Source organism: Halictus rubicundus, chromosome 1 (assembly GCF_050948215.1).
Source record: "Halictus rubicundus isolate RS-2024b chromosome 1, iyHalRubi1_principal, whole genome shotgun sequence".
Classification (NCBI taxonomy): domain Eukaryota; kingdom Metazoa; phylum Arthropoda; class Insecta; order Hymenoptera; family Halictidae; genus Halictus; species Halictus rubicundus.
This window is the reverse complement of record NC_135149.1, coordinates 5271468-5287924: the sequence shown is the minus strand read 5'-3', so window position 1 is coordinate 5287924 and position 16457 is coordinate 5271468. Positions and strand designations below refer to the sequence as shown.

Here is a 16457-nt window from a genome sequence, read left to right as displayed (position 1 = left end):
CTGAACAGTTTTTACGTTACTACCTGGAATTTTCCACATTAATTACTACCTGGAACACCCCACCCTAAAATGTAGTTAATAAGGGCCTGTGAAAATGTGATATTAACTCCAAGTGTACAAAGGGATCATTAAAATGTTATTTAGTTTTGTTCACGCAAACTTATTTCTCCAAAATGTATCGACTCTCCCTACAAGGTTGCTGGGTTTCGAAAAATATTATATGAAACTTAAAGTTTGCAAGTTCCAAGGAAGGGTTTGTCTCTCACCAGGTACCGCCTGCGATCCTATCGCATTTGACTTAAATAGAAGTCGCTACGAGCAGATTTTTAATTGTGTACCTTCATCCATACGCCAGGCCTGGGCAACTGGTCGCTCGCGAACTACATGCGAGTTCTCTATCCACTCCTGAGACCCTTCTCCCGCATGCTCCTATGGAGTAGGTAGAAGGGGGCGGGGGGGGGGGGGGTGGAACCTATATAGGAGGTTTTCTTTAGGAGCAGTATTGCCAGATCAAGACTTGTATCCCCACTCTGTCTTCCCCTTCTACCACGCTATTCCGCACGCTTTCGCTGCGATCCGGTCACGTGACGCGTTTCGTGTCTGTCATGCATACTTCGGTACTGGCAGAAAGAGGGTAATTTTCCCTTCAATTCGTGCTCCCTCCCCTCATCTAGCGACACCCTCCAGGAGAAATAAGAGCACGGTAGGGTTAATGGAAGTGGCTAGTGGTAAGGGAACCTGTACATTGGTAGTGGGGGTCGTGAAGCGACGGCGGGGAAGAAGTTGCCCAGGCCTGGCATAGTCAACGCATAAGCGTTATGGTTTCTCATACGTTAAATTTTGAAAATTATATTTCTTCGCCGGCGTCAATTTTTTAAAAATCTTTGAAACAAGTCTCAAAATTTCAACTGTAAGACATTTCGTTTGCGCTTCAGATGTAAAAGTTATATTAACGTTTCTTTTAGAAAATGTTTTTATATACTTTCTCGAATATAATCGTATGTATTTTAATTATATTTTAAATATTTAAACATGTTCAAACAACATTTAATACGAACGAGCTATCCGCTATGCATCAAGTTTCTGAGATGGTTTTCAATTTATTTTGAAAATTAAAATCTAAGAAGAACGATTACGTACGAGTACGACGATTGTCCTAAGGAAAAGTAAAATGTTATTGCTGGAAGAAGAAAAACAAGAAGAAACATCTAATTAAGTATCAAATGAGGTTGTCATAGTTATAACGTACTAAGACTCTAATATCTTTAACAATATTGAATTCTTAATATTTGCGTTGCACATATTAATACGATTTTCCCAATTTGAATTATAACCTCAAAAACCGTTGAAAGTAATGAAATCAATAACTGTTTCCGTAGTAGTTTCACATTATCATCCGATAATGAATTAGATTCAGCAACGGCAGGTCGTTTAATTAAACAAAAAGCAATTGAACTAAATGCAAAGTTAGTATAGTAACAGACATGTGGAAAGCTCCTATTAATTGTCGGAAATGATTTAAACAAAGATATAAACTTATCGAATTAAATATTAAGAAGAAAAAATTTGTTATATTTCTAACACGAAAAGAAACGTTGCTTACGTTATGAACTCTGCGGACGCATAACATTCAACTTTTACAATCAATATATTTTCTGAAGTTTCATGATTTATTTACAATTTTGGTTCGCTTATGTAGACCGATTATCTGAAATCCGCTTATCGGAATGCATTTATCTCCGTATCAGCACGGATAATCGACGTTTCACTGTATACAGGGTGGGCCAGAAATCGTAGTATGTACAACTGGGCAGGGTGTGATTCTACATACAGAAATAAATCGAAAATATAAATAACATTTTTTTGTTTGGCGCTTCGTTTTCGAGAAACTCGAGTTTAAACATCCGTCAGGCTCGCGTGCTTTAGTAGATGCAGGAAGTATTAGAATTGGTTGGTAATAGTCAGACACGTTAGACGATTCCTATCTACATACATAATAGCACGCGTATTCGCTGCATTTTCAAACTCGATTGTCTCGAAAACAAAGCTTCGAATGAAAAAAATATATACCGAAAGTTCTTATTTTTTTATGTAGAATTACCCCTGCCCGGTTGTACCACAATGTCTAGCTTACCCTGTATGAGTATTGACAACTTTAGCACTAGATAGTTTTTCAAATGTTGATAACATCCACCTAAGGTGGGGCATCCTCGCAACTCTATACGACATTAAACTTCTTTTGTTTATTCGTCTGTTTTCACAAAACGCGTTAACAATCCATTTTGTTCGACACGTGCAACGGACAAAAGTAAGTCAAAAGACATTTTCATTGTGATAATATTAACGCAACTATACAGGGTGTTTGGGAAGTCGTGGTACAACCGGCACGGGGATAATTCCTCACATAAAATTTAGTCGAAAATAAGGAATATAGTTTTTCATACGGAGCTTCATTTTCGAGAAAATCGAGTTTCAAAAATTCGTTAGGTACGCGTTTACTTAGATAGAGTCTGCTTTGTTTGCTCGGTCTAGCCCGCAATTTCCATTGTTGCTTGCATCTGTAAACAGTATCGTTTAGGATATGGCATGACTTTAATTAATAATAAGGAGTCTCTACATTGTTCATAAACACAAACGGCAATGGGAATTGCGGGCTAGATCGGGCGAATAAAGTAGACTGTCTAAGTGCAAGCGTAACTAACGCATTATCAAAATCAATTTTCTCGAAAGTGAAGCCCCGTATGAAAAAATTATATTTCTTATTTTCGACTAGATTTTATGTGAGGAATCATCCGCTTGCCGATTGTACCACGATTTTCCAAACACCCTGTATAGTACACGTTTATCTTTCGGCAAGACATCGACATCAAGTACACTTCAAAGGTGGCATCCAATTTTTTTGAGGGAGAAACAATTTAAAAACTCGAGTGCCCACCACTATTCCCAGACCTCGCTCCCATTAAAAATCTCTGGATAATTTTACATGAGTATATTCCTTCAAGTGCTCGTACTAACGAAGAAAGTATTACATTGGAAACACTTCAAACAACATCTACATGAATGTTATGCCTTTTTTTTAAACGAAATAGAATTCTATTCTTTTGTAACTAATATTTAAGAATTAAAGCAAATGTAGACATACATAAATATGAATTTTCTTCCCTCTTCTTTGAAGTTATTCTAGATAAATAAGATCTAATTATTGTAACCGTGAAGATATTCATACGGCGAGGAGTTGATTGCAAGATTACCAGGCTATAAGCTGTAATACACAGCAACGGAGATCCTACAAAGTAATAAGACATTTTGTGTTTGAATATCAGAATTGTAATCACAAAAATGTAGAATTAAACTTACTTTTGTCCACTCAGTTCTTTTACTTATGTTATAGTGTTAAATAAACTATCAATTTTCTCTATACCCTTTCGTAGTTTTCTCGTTTCCATTATTCTATAAGATGTAGATATTAATAAAAAATTCATTGCTGCTTTAATATAAAATTTCAATTTGTAAAAATTGTGGTAGTTATCGCATACAATACCATTATTGTTCGAGCGAAAATTCGAAACGTTTTTAAATTAAAATTGAAAGATAAAAATAAGATATTTATTCATAGATTTATTCAATAACACAGTTTAAATTCTGTTCTATACTTTTTGCCATTTTTGAGATAACTTATCATGTTATTGAATAAACCTATGAATATTTAAACATTCTTTTGTTAGCCACTGTATATGTCCTTCACAAACGATTAATCATGTCTAAAATAAACTAACTATGATAAAATTACTCTATTAACTAACTAACTATAATGAACCGTAATAAAATGAAAGAATTAAATGCGAAGATTAATACGTGTACGTAACGATAGACTGTCGTTAATGGGACTTTGATGAACATCTCAGCAGTTGTTCGAACAATTGTATAGGCCAGTATTCTGCATATTGCAATATCATCCAACTAAACAACAACGTTGCCTTCCATTAATTCACATTGCTCGCTGAGGATGAGCAGCGTCGAACATCGACGATCATGTAACAAGCTATGTTGCTCCTCGGAAAACATGTTTTAACAACGAAGCTCGGCTACATGGAATGCCTAAGGTAGAAATCAATGAAGCGGCCATCGTCAGCTGAAGGCCAAACGTTATATCCTTTCTTTGCAGCAAGTATCCTAGTGCATCGCATTTCTTCGCGATGCGACGCGACACGACACGGCGAAACCGCAACTGATCTCGATACTATCCGAAGGTATCCATGCTCGATAGGAGAATTCATTATTTAATCATCCGAAGAAACGGACTTGCATACTCTTCGTTTTCCTTTCGCTTTCTCATAGGGAGGACGTAACAATAATGACGACAACGATATTTATATGGCTCTGTGACGGCCAACGACACGCATTTGTCGATACAGTAAAGGTTTAATCTAAGCAAAACCCTCAGGTCCCTATCGTTGTTTAGACCGTACAGTTCTGCTACACTATTGTAACCGCGTGGACCGTGCCGAACATAGAAAAGGACCTCATATATAAACACCGGTCGTGCGGCCGAAGGCGCAACAAAAAATAGCGTATCGGAGAGGCAATGCTGATGCAATAATGAAAATTTTTTTAGTTCTACTTATTTTTAATGAAATTCACCAACATATTTGCGACATTTTTCTGATTACAATGACACTAAACAAGGTATAATTTGGCCCATATTTACTGATCACGTGGAGTATAATGTATCACTTCAGAAATCCGTTGAGAATGGTTTCATAGCAAGAAATGCAAAAATAAAAATGTTTGCATTAATTGTCCTGCCAAAGCATTCTTAGGCAGGTCATATCGTTCCAGCAAAATTTCGGGAAAAAATACTTAAAATACTATTTGAAATAGTATAATTTAATGTGGGTCAAATAAAATACTACTTTGAATAGAACGAAAAATTTCGGCAAATAAAATATTTTTATTTTGATAACCAGATACATAAAATAAAATATTCTAATGTTGTATTTCAAATATGTATTTCAAATATTTCCTTATAATGAAAATAAGTTGAGCAAATAGTTAATATTATAAATTATAATTTTTAACATAAGAAACTATAATAGTTAGCAAAGTATTATTTATAGCTTAATTACGAATATTTACATGTAACATGTTAATAAACAGACGACAATGTCGTAATAACTCAGTCTCACTATTTTCAATATTTTCCAAATAAAATATTATTTTTAAATAATATTTCAAAAACTTTTCTTATAAATAAAATAATTTATTTGCATAATTATAGTTATGCTGTAAAAATAAAATGAACTATTTACTATTTTCTATTTCAAATTCTATTTTGCCAAGTACTGCTCGAACGCTCATGCTCACAGTCTTCTCGGATCCTACACTAGACCCGATTTTAGGGGGGGGGGGATTCTCGTGTAAAAAAATTTTAAAAATGAAAAATATGTTTTGTTTACATGAACAGGTTAACATCTCGAAAATATGTTTCTCTTTCTTCTTCACTCGCTATCCTTCTCGTTCGAAATTTACTACATACCGTCAATTAAACCACTAAATGCAGTTCAAATTATATCGTGTTTAGCGTCATTTTAATCAGAAAAATGTCACAAATAAGTTGGCGAAAGTCCTATAAAAAAATAATGAAAAATAAAAAAGTTTCGCAATTATATTAGTAGTGGTTCACATCGATATACCCGTCCTGGTTACGCTGCTCGACGACCGAGGCAGCTCAAGCTTCATGGCCCCGCGTTTTGCTTAGATCGCACAGTTCAAATTTGCTTAGGTCGACCCTTTACGGTATTTCGAAAAAATGGGACAAAAATCAGTATGACTTGAAAATTTCATGTATTCGCGTATAATAGAATTGAATGCACCTGCTAATCTTCGTAAATGTATCATTCTTTTCAAGTAATGATGTAACGTGAACATTGATGATAACGGGTTTTTCCAATAAAAATTGGCAGTACATGCAAAGCATGGGAAACAGATCTTCCATGTTCACGCTCCTCGAAAATTAAATTCTACTGTCACAAAAGTGTGTCTTTCAAATCCTTTTATATTTATTCGGTATCAGGCGCTTGAGCCTTTTTATGACTTACAGGCCATAAATCTCGAGATACCGCGAAAGCCCGCAGCTACTTCCGGATTCTGCAAATCCACTAATGAGTATCAATAAGAAAGAAGAGATAGCAGGTTCCAAGGAAGTTCGAACAATTTTTTTTAAATTAGTGATAATCATAGCTATAATTAACTATACAACCTGTTTCGAAAAAATAAATTGAAAATATAGAATAACAGTCTTTTGTTTGGAGCTCTGTTTTCGGGAAAATTCGCAAATTCCACATGTATGGGCATACTTCTCACGTTATTTACCTAACCAACCGCACTGTAATGTTAGTATTTTTACAATATTACAGAAGATATTCGTATTACATTTTAACGGATTTAAAATGTTTTATGGGGCGTTGCGTTAAAGAACTTGTGTATGCTGAAGAGCTTAAGCACCGAGAAGAGTTAGAAGAAAGAATTTCATTTGCGTTCATTGGTTCATGCTTCCATAATTCAACGAGCAGCGATTTGCATACGGTAAAATGGGAGATAGTTTCAATAGTTTCTTTAGTAATGTAAATAAGTAGTGTAATATATATCTGTTACGGTAAAGATTTGACATTTCATTATTCCAATTTTGGTATTTTAATGTGATGTCGTTATAACAATCCTGAATATTTAAACTCGTTTTTCCTAAAATCGTGGGTTTTAAGTAATATTACGTAGCAGCAAATGTGCGAAATCTTTCCCACGCGTTAAACAAAGTAAGATAGGGTTGTCAAATAAAACAATTTACGGTTTACAAAAATACCCAGTCAGTCAAATTCCGCCAACATGGCGCAAGATTAGCGCAACACGACCGCGGTTGATCTACCCATCCGTTTCCGCAACTTAGCGCAACATTTGTAGGAGAACCTGCTAGCAACAGATTTTTATGAGATACCACCATCTACCGACGATTTTAGTGACTCGCTAGTCAATTTGCAATTTCTAAACTTTCTACTCCTACGATAAAGGGCGTGCATATTGAATTATACATTTAAATGAGCTCCAGGTTTAAAGAGGACTAAAAGCGACTAATTTAATTATAATACACACATTCTAGTAAAAATGGCTAAAAATCTGGATAAATACATTTTTGTTTTTTCCATAAAATAATGAAAAATAGTCGCTTTTAGTACTCTTTATACAGGGTGGAGCATTTAAATAGGAACACCTAAATATCTCGGTTATTATTAGTCGTACAAAAAATCTCCACAGAATAAAGTTGTACTGTTTCAAGGGGCGAATTTGATGATGGTAAAAATTTTTTCTCAAGGTCATTTTTTTACAAGATTTCAAGGTCATCGATATTTTTTTAAATGGAATCATATATTTTTATTATCACTATGTGATAGCTGAGGTCAAAACGAATCCAACGACCTGTAATATTATGACCTTCAAGTGACCTTGAGTTTGTTATCACCAACGATTTCACACCATACATTTACACTCCATGGGCTGTGGTGTACAACTTGGCGAAGCCATTTCGGGTTTTCAGTGCACCAATAATGCATATTATGTGTATTCAGTTGTCCATGGTTAGAAAAAGCAGCTTCGTCAGTAAAGAGAACGTCATAAAATATTCACGTCTTTGTATTTGCTACAATGTCCATGTACAAAACGCAACACGATTCTCAAAGTCGTTGCCATGAAGCTCCTGATGTAAGGAAATATGGTGTGGATGAAATTTATGACGTTGCAATAAAGAACAAGGAATAAAGAACGTCCAATTTTTCGACAACTTGTAGTAGGATCAAAATTGACTAGCCAATACAAAAGTTTCGGCATCTTCTCCAGGAGCAGGCTTTGATCGTTTTCTGTTCAGTGATTTAATACTCTCTATTTTACAAAACAATTGAACTATGCGGTCATAACTTTGCCGAGAAGTATGATTGAATTTGAAATGCTTGTACTCAGTTACTTTCAGCCTCACCATAAACTAAAATAATTTCTACCTTTTCTGCATCACTGTACACCATCGTTTCAGAAAAGTAACGTTATCTTTCACAACCGAATAAATCCCGATGAATTTCTTAACCAGTTAGCTGTTGCGACCTCTTTGAAAAATGTGTACCTAAGTTGCGTCGCAAAAATTAACCGCTGTTTGAATTATAGCTGTTTTGGCGAGTATACTCGTTATGACACAAAATATTGCCATTTCTTCATGACGAGTATACTCGTCAGACACAGTTAACTGGTTAAACGTACTGCTTAGAGTCACCGCAAGGAGAAGGATTTGTATCAGTGTTTATAATTTATTGTAAGCGTGTTTACAGTCATTAGTCAAGGTTCAAGAACATCTCTTGAAAGCCTAGGGGGATCATGTCATCATTCTTTCACTGTTTACATCAAGTGTTCTACTTTTATGAATTTTTCGTACTCCAGGTCACGTGAAGGTCATAATATTACAGATCGTTGCATTCGTCTTGACCTCGGCCATCACATAGCGATAATAAAAATATATGATTCCATTTTAAAAAATGTCGATGATCTTGAAATCTTGTAAAAAAATGACCTTGAGAAAATTTTTACCATCATCAAATTCGCCCCTTGAAACAGTACAACTTTATTCTGTGAAGATTTTTTGTACGACTAATAATAACCGAGATATTTAGGTGTTTCCATTTAAATGCTCCACCCTGTATATTCATATGTGTAATTGTATATGCGCGTCCTCTGTCGTTGTAGCTGGAATAGCAGGAGTTGTAGTTACTAAAATCGTCGTAGATGGTGTAACAGATATTTAATGGTGTAGGGGGCGCTGTACCAACAGACCGCTGCAAATCTGCTGCCTGCGTCTCTTAGCAGACTCTGCTGATTTTCTGCCATTGCCAGGTTTGACTGTCTGGGTAATTTTATTAAAGCTTTCCAATCGGTTGGAACAACACCGACATTTCTCCACATTGATAGACGAGTCAGAGGTTCAGAAGACGTTGCTTCCGACAAACAAAAGCTAGACAACACAAACACACATATTTACATACGATTCGTTGTTACGTACACTGTATGCATCACAAGTGTAGGCGGATGAGTACGTAACACCATGTGAAATGAGTTTAATGCAAGTACGACGAGGCCTTTCAGAGAACATAGACTTTTGCAGACCTGCGCAGCTAAATCTTCGTTCATTAGATCAGACCATTAAAAATTTCGTTTCGTGAGATGTGTGCAAATCGAGCAGCGTGCGTTAAATGTTAACATATGTTTATTATACAAAACTAATATTTATTATACAAGGTAACAATCATCCTAATAAAATATCTGAGCTGTTTTATTCATACGATATATGTAGATGTACAACCATATTACACAGAAAAGCTACTCTCATTTAATAAATATTAACATTTTTATACGTATAATTCTATTCAATTTTCTTTAAAGTAAATTTCAATTTCGCTATTAGTATAAATATCAAAATTATTATACTTTAATAATTTACTATGTGCAGGTATTAGTACAAAATTATTACCAAACTTTTTATGTGTTATTTGTACTGTAGCCTCTCACAAGTAAATAAATATTTCGATATTCTTGAGTGATATTGTTGATCTCTATCTGTTTAAATACTGTCAAATCATAACGATATCAATTTTGTCGATCAAATCTTTTCGAAACTTTATTGCTTCTTTTTTCTGTGATAGTAACAATAAGAAACTAATTTTTAATCCGTTCTAAAATAACTTAAGTGTATTGAAAAATATTAATTTAAATTAAGAAGTTTTAATTGGAATTTTCAAATGTTTCGCTGTACGATGAAAATGAGAACGAATACAAAATTAAGAAAAATGCGTGTATTTGTATAAACGTACTTTTGGTAAAAAATGTTTTCTTTCATTAAGGAGTTTGTAATGTCAATCATAAAATAAATAGGTGATCCATTATATCGTGAAAGAGTCGTAGTACTTTTTCAAAATTCATTTAATCCTTTTGGTTCTATCGCTGACTATAAGGTATGTAACAAAAGTATTGAGACAATTCGGAAAATAAATAAGATATTGAAATAATGATTTCAAAATTTTTTAATTTCATTTATAAGTTATCGAAAACGGCCCTTTGTCCTCAATTTTTCGAGAGATTTTTTTTTACTGTCCATCATGGTCTGAATCACAGAAATATGAAATTCTTTTAATTTTCTTTTGATTCTGCGCACCAACTGCTGCTCGGTTTTGCTTCTCATTCATTGTCGTATACCATACGAGTGAGAAGAGCCCAAAATTTTTCGACTGGACGCGCCTGGGACACGTTTAGAGGGTTATCCTTCTTGGGCACGCATGGTCTGCTATTCGCATTGTAACAATCCACTGTCTTTTTTGCATAATAACTACTTGTTAGGTCCGACTAAAATATGTAGTTATCACTTGCGTGATACTTTTCGACAAAATTTCGTAATTTCGGCAAGCAATTGTTGTTGTTAATTATTTCCTTATTACTTAGTTTTCCGAAAAGACTAAAAACCTGCTTGCGCAAATCAACTTTGTACGCCATTCTAAATGAAAATTTTTGTACATTTTGTATCTGAGAACAATGTAGAGGTACCGTTACATTTACCACGTGCGCAGTGTAGCGACATCTACATCACGAAGCGCATGGCGCGTAAGTTAAACTTGTTTCAATACTTTTGTTACATACCTTAATCGACATCCACGAGAAGGCTCGTAGATCCGGGCGATAATTACAGTCAGTATCCACGTAACGAACCGTGGATTACAAACTTTTTACTAGCAAAGGATTGCAAAAGTTTTTGTTAAGATAAAAACGTTAATATGTTTAATTCAAATTTCTACTTCATTGTGTTGTACTTTAGCAACATACATTATTGCTAAAAAAATGCTTAATTACTTATTCAATGAAGAATACGACTAGATACTTGAACGTTTACATACATAGTTAATGTTAAGACATGTAACTGGATAAAGATGGAAACCTAATGATCGTACAAAAACATTCTTCCGTGTTTACTATTCCCTTTATTTTCTAATTATATTATTAGATATGATGTAATTATATCAGTGATGATAAAATTCTCGTACTTCTAAATACAGAAGCAACCATAATTGAATAATAAGACCATAGTACTGATACTTTTAGTTACTAATATTGAATAAATACTATAATACATTTCACGTTTCATTTTACTTGTTTTCATGTTTGTTAAAATGTTTTTAATTAATTGTGGTCTGCCGGAACCTGGTCTTAAGTGTCACTCAATCAGAGAATCATACTAATATATTACTGCAATTTCCTTCAGTTACTGAGTAAAGAATTTAAACTCCATGATTACTGAGAAAATGGTGTATAATGTTAATATTTATTAATATTAAAATTGTACAAGAATCGATACAGTTTTCTTTCGATATAAGAGGATGGCCCGAGACGGCTTTTGCCGTATTATGAATGAGGGTGCCTATTCGGCTTTACATTGTTTTTGAGTGGGCCGAGAGTTTCTGGGTACCACAAAGCTGTGCGGCCGACCATGGAATGGTCGGATATCTTTTGTTGGAAAAGGATAGAATATGACACGCTCCGAGTATGATAAAACTTTGCATAAATATTTATTAGATCTATCTAAGAAGGTGGCTGTAATTCGTTCGTGCCACCTTGTTCACTTTGAGGGAGATATCAACCCTTTTATCCGAACCGCCCTTTTTATATACGTGTCTATAAGTCGTAAACAAAAAAAGACATCACAGAATGGTTGCAATAAAAGTTATACCGTTTCTTGAGATCTATGAACCTGAGTGTAAATTAAAAAAAAAATTGAGAATTCAATTTTTCAAAAAAATGTATACGCAGCTTTATAAATGTCAAGAAAAGGTGTAACTTTTACTTCAACCATTTTTCGATATCATTTGTTGTTTACGACTTATAAGCACGTATATACAGGGTATTTCGTAAATGGTAGGCAAAACTTTAGGAATAGATCGAAAAAAAACTGTATAACAGAGTTTTCAGTATTAACAGTTTGAGGAATATTCGAGGAAAGAAGCGCAAGCAAACTAGAATCAGTCGGTTTTTTATTGAAAGTGAAAAATGAAATTAAGATAAAAAGTCCTCTTACCAGGAGACCGGCCAGAAGAACCAGACAAATGAAAGCAACCACGGAGACCACAACGACTGCTATCGCATTTCCGGAATCCGGGATCGTTTCCTGTACCAGAAGAAAGCTGTGTATCTGAAAAGAGTGGGTCAAGCGGCGGCATACGTTAACTATGTTGTATAAATCAATAACTCATCTAAAATTGACATCTACTCACAAACAAATATTTCATAATTTCGCTATTCAAATAAAAATTGTGAAATACAAACAAAAAATGGTAGACATAACGCTCGAAAAACCGTTAACTGACAAAATAACGGTTACCTGAATCAAAAATCCGTAGGAAAATAGTCATATTGAACGAGCAATGATTTGAATATTGATATCGAGTTTTGATTTGATATTTAGTTTGAAAATCATAATGTTCAACAATGTGTTCTTACTATTGGAAAGGCAGTAAAATTTGTTATTGTCAAGAACAATACTAATATTTAATTAATAGTAAGACTGTTTTTATGTAGAAAGGAATATTTACGATTACACTCTTCGGAAATCAATTGTATTCATTGAATAGCACAGTATCTATAACAATTTCTAGTAGACAAGGGATAGTATAATTAATTTACAAAATATTTTGATTATTCACTTATTCAAGTAGTTTAATATGTCGTTTCGCTCATTTAAATGATTATGGAAAAGTTATGGCACTATTCAAAACACTATCTTGAAATCTCATCCAAGACTTCGAAAAAAATTGATTTACAATTAATTAGAAGTGATCTTTAAAGTAATGTAATTTTATCCTGGACAGCTTTTACCATTTGTCCTTCACTGTACATATTACTCTGCAATAAGTATTCGTAACATATTCGAATTGAATATTATACAATATGCAGTTAACAATATGTCTAATTGACCATGAATATTTAATCAGAATGGATTATTCATGCATCGGACAGGGTAAAAAGTTGTTAAGTTCTAAAATTGTACTTCGTAAAAAATGAACTGTCAGATGTTAAATTCACGACATGGTGTAAAGTGTAAATAAAAACAAAAAGAAGCTGTAAAGAAACAGTCTATAAAGAGCAACCGCAGAAATCGTATTAAGACACAGATGTGCGTAATCTTACCAAGTTGAATGACCTAGAAATATGTTAAGAAGATTAATATCCTATTGCTCGTATAAAAAATCATCACTTTATATTTAATCCAAACCTCTAAACAATGTTTATTTGTGAATTTATATATGGAAAACTATTTATCTCTATAATTAATTTGAAGGTCATTAGAATTGGTGAGGTTATCCATAATCTACAGGGTATTCGAGAAGAAGGAGGACTTCCTTAAAAGGAGTGATTCCTAAGGTCATTTGAAGTAACTTGTTCCTGCACAAAAATGTTCTCCGCGGCTTTCTTCAGGAGTTATTAACGAAAAACACAGACTAATCAGAGCATGGCTACAGCAGCCGAATTCCGGGACGGCCAATACCGACGTCAATATTCACTGTAGCTGCACTCTGATTGGCCCGCGTTTTGCGTTGATAACTTAAGAAAACTTACTTCAGGAATCATGCGTTTTAAGTAAGTACACTTTTGGGACACCCTGTATATAAATACCGATCAGAAACAGCATAGTCATACGTATTATACAGACTACGAATGTTATTAATTTACTGTATTTTAGTTAGACATGCAACAGGCAGTAACAGTCCCATTTTAATTATTGTGAGCTCTACTAATAATTTTCAAAAATGAATTATGTTTTGAAAAAGTAAGTTTGCATAAACATCCGTGGTCTTCGAATACGTTTTAGTTGTGTCAACTCACTTTAAATGGAAACTTCACAGTTTCTTTGGACTCCTGGTACAAGCTGGGTAAATTAGTTGTCATAGCGCTGTCGAATCTCCCGTTTTCGTCAACCACATAAACGAATATTGACGTCAGAGGCATATCTGATGGCGTCGGTGTAAGGCTCGGAACTTCCGGACAGGGAGGCTGTCGATGGAACATAATTTGCTCATTAGAAACCGACCTGCAACATGAAAGACGACGATGGTACACTGGTTATGCACCATCCTGCTACGGCATCAAAGATTACATCCGCGCGTGTTGATTAATGTTACGTTGCGATCAAAATTTTAGTTTATCCTCCTTCCATTTTTTCTTCCTATCGCACAGTGTTCGGACTCTTATGGGAGTCGGCAGAAAGTTAACAACTTTTAAACTAATTCGTTTGCGACCTAAAATTCCTAATACTGTTTTAAAGACGATGAGAATTGATCGGTGAAAAAAATACGATTTTGTTAAAAGACATTATTTTTTATTAAATACAAATTTTCTTGCTAATTTTTTTATTCCAATTTATTATCGTACTGACCCACTTTTTAAAAATTTATTCATCAAGTTATAGAAAATGCGTGAAAAATTGAAATAAAAATATTAAAAAATGGATTTCCCGGTTCGCGCAAAAATGGACAAATAAAATCAATTGCCATTTAAAGTTTAATGCCTTCAGAAGTAGTATGCAAAAAATCAGGGAGGTACTTTTTAGTACTTGTTTTAAAACATTTAACTTTAAAGATTGATACAAACTGTTAACACTAAACCTACCAAGCTTTAAAAGTAATTGATACATGTTGTCTTATAAAAATGACGAGATTGAATTTATTTAGATTTTGTGCAGTCTGTATTGTAATATATGCTATACTAAATATATTTATTTCATCATTTCCCACGAAAATATCTTTATAATTTCAGTAACTGTAAAATAAAAAATCTTTAAAAAAAATTTTTAGGTTTTGAAAGGACTTATAGCATTACACATAACTTGTAAAACTCAAATTAATCGAATAAACATTCAGCAAATAGCACGTGTTTCAGGAAACGTGTCGAGCTTTATATTTGATTTTACGCTTCGGTTTTAGCAATGATTTCATCCATCAATGTTTTACAACAAAAACTTTTGGATTTCATACTTCGGAAATTGTACTTTTTAACATTGTCTCGATCACTGTGCATCGGCCGGAAAACAACTCAATATTGGAATAAATGCATACACCATTTTTCTAACTTGGTAACGCGAAACAGTGCCGGATTAATGGCGACTGAAATAGTTGGTATAGAAAGAAATGTAATTAGGAAATAAAGAAATTCAACTGACATGTATTTTGATAGAAACTATTTTAAAATGAAATATTAATACAATTATTGAATTACTTTTTGGGGATCTTTGCAATAATTTTGTACATTTCCTCGCGGAATCGACACAAATTTTAATTTCAATATGTAGAATTGTTAAAATTCAAGATAATCACCAGATAAGGATCTCCCAAAGTCGTTTGGTTATCAAAGATTATTTACAACTGTTAAATACACGAGACACTTCCAGATTAAAAGAACCTGTAAGTGTTGAATTTGTTCTTTTTTATTGCGAATCTGAAATTTGTTGACAAGAAGAATCACACGCACGAAGTTAACCTGTCTATCTTTATCATTAATTACTAATATTTTAACGAAGGATAACAGAACTATCTATCTCTTGTTGCATAACTTACAGGCATAGTTCAGTCAATTCTTAACAATCTTTCGGTATTAGGAAAAGAAGATGCAATGTTGTTATTTTTTATGCATTGCTATATATCGTTCGGTTTTCACCAATTTTATTTACTCGCTCATCGTCTAGTTCTTCAACATTAAATTCATTGAAGTAAACTTTTTTATTTCACCTTGTATAGTACAATACATTCATTAAATCTTTAAATTCTGTAAAAACTAGTTGAAATATTTTGTTACGTTTTTGATATTTTTTGTTTTTCGTATCAATTTCGCTCCAATTTTTGTCACAAACAACATAGAATATATTTATTTTAAAATTTGCTTGAGTAGTTAAATTTTTATCTATTTAGTTTTCTTCAAGAAATCGTTTTTTCTTTACTGAAGCCGGGCCCTTCCGAATTGCGGACCCTCGTCTATAGGCTGTAAAATAGTAATGTGCCAATACTATTTTGAATACAAAATTTTTAATTTCTGGTACACTCATTTTTAACGGTAAATTATCAAGATTTCTAATCCAACACATTATGGTTGTTTATGGTAATATACTGAAAGACCCAAATTATATCCATACATTACTTTTTCTACTTACACTTACATACAAAAAGGAATGAGCATACCAATAATTTCAAATTCACTAAGGTCTTTATACCCTATACTTTATTATAGCTTTAACCCTCGGTTTCGGGCCATTTTGGCTATGATGATTATTAATTGTAACAAAGAATAATAAATTATGTATGTTTATTATACAAGGTGACCCACTTAAAGGCAGTCAC

At 33.6% G+C, this 16457-nt stretch overlaps 1 protein-coding gene and 1 long non-coding RNA gene across 7 annotated transcripts in view; both read right to left on the bottom strand.

The window, feature by feature from the left end:
- The window catches only part of LOC143353625 (uncharacterized), a 180710-nt gene that overhangs the window by 27890 nt on the left and 136363 nt on the right, over nt 1–16457 (bottom strand). The gene's annotated exons all lie outside the window — the stretch shown is intronic.
- LOC143353336 (uncharacterized) overlaps nt 1–16457 on the bottom strand; it is a 171482-nt gene that overhangs the window by 23119 nt on the left and 131906 nt on the right. For 5 of the 6 annotated variants that reach the window (XM_076786615.1, XM_076786624.1, XM_076786580.1 and 2 more), the window contains exons 6-7: nt 13954–14158; nt 12149–12262 (exon numbers count right to left, since the gene is read on the bottom strand). In XM_076786615.1, coding sequence (XP_076642730.1) covers nt 12149–12262; nt 13954–14158 — 319 coding nt within the window. The remainder of the gene's footprint in view (nt 1–12148; nt 12263–13953; nt 14159–16457) is intronic. The other variant, XM_076786605.1, reaches the window with a different exon arrangement.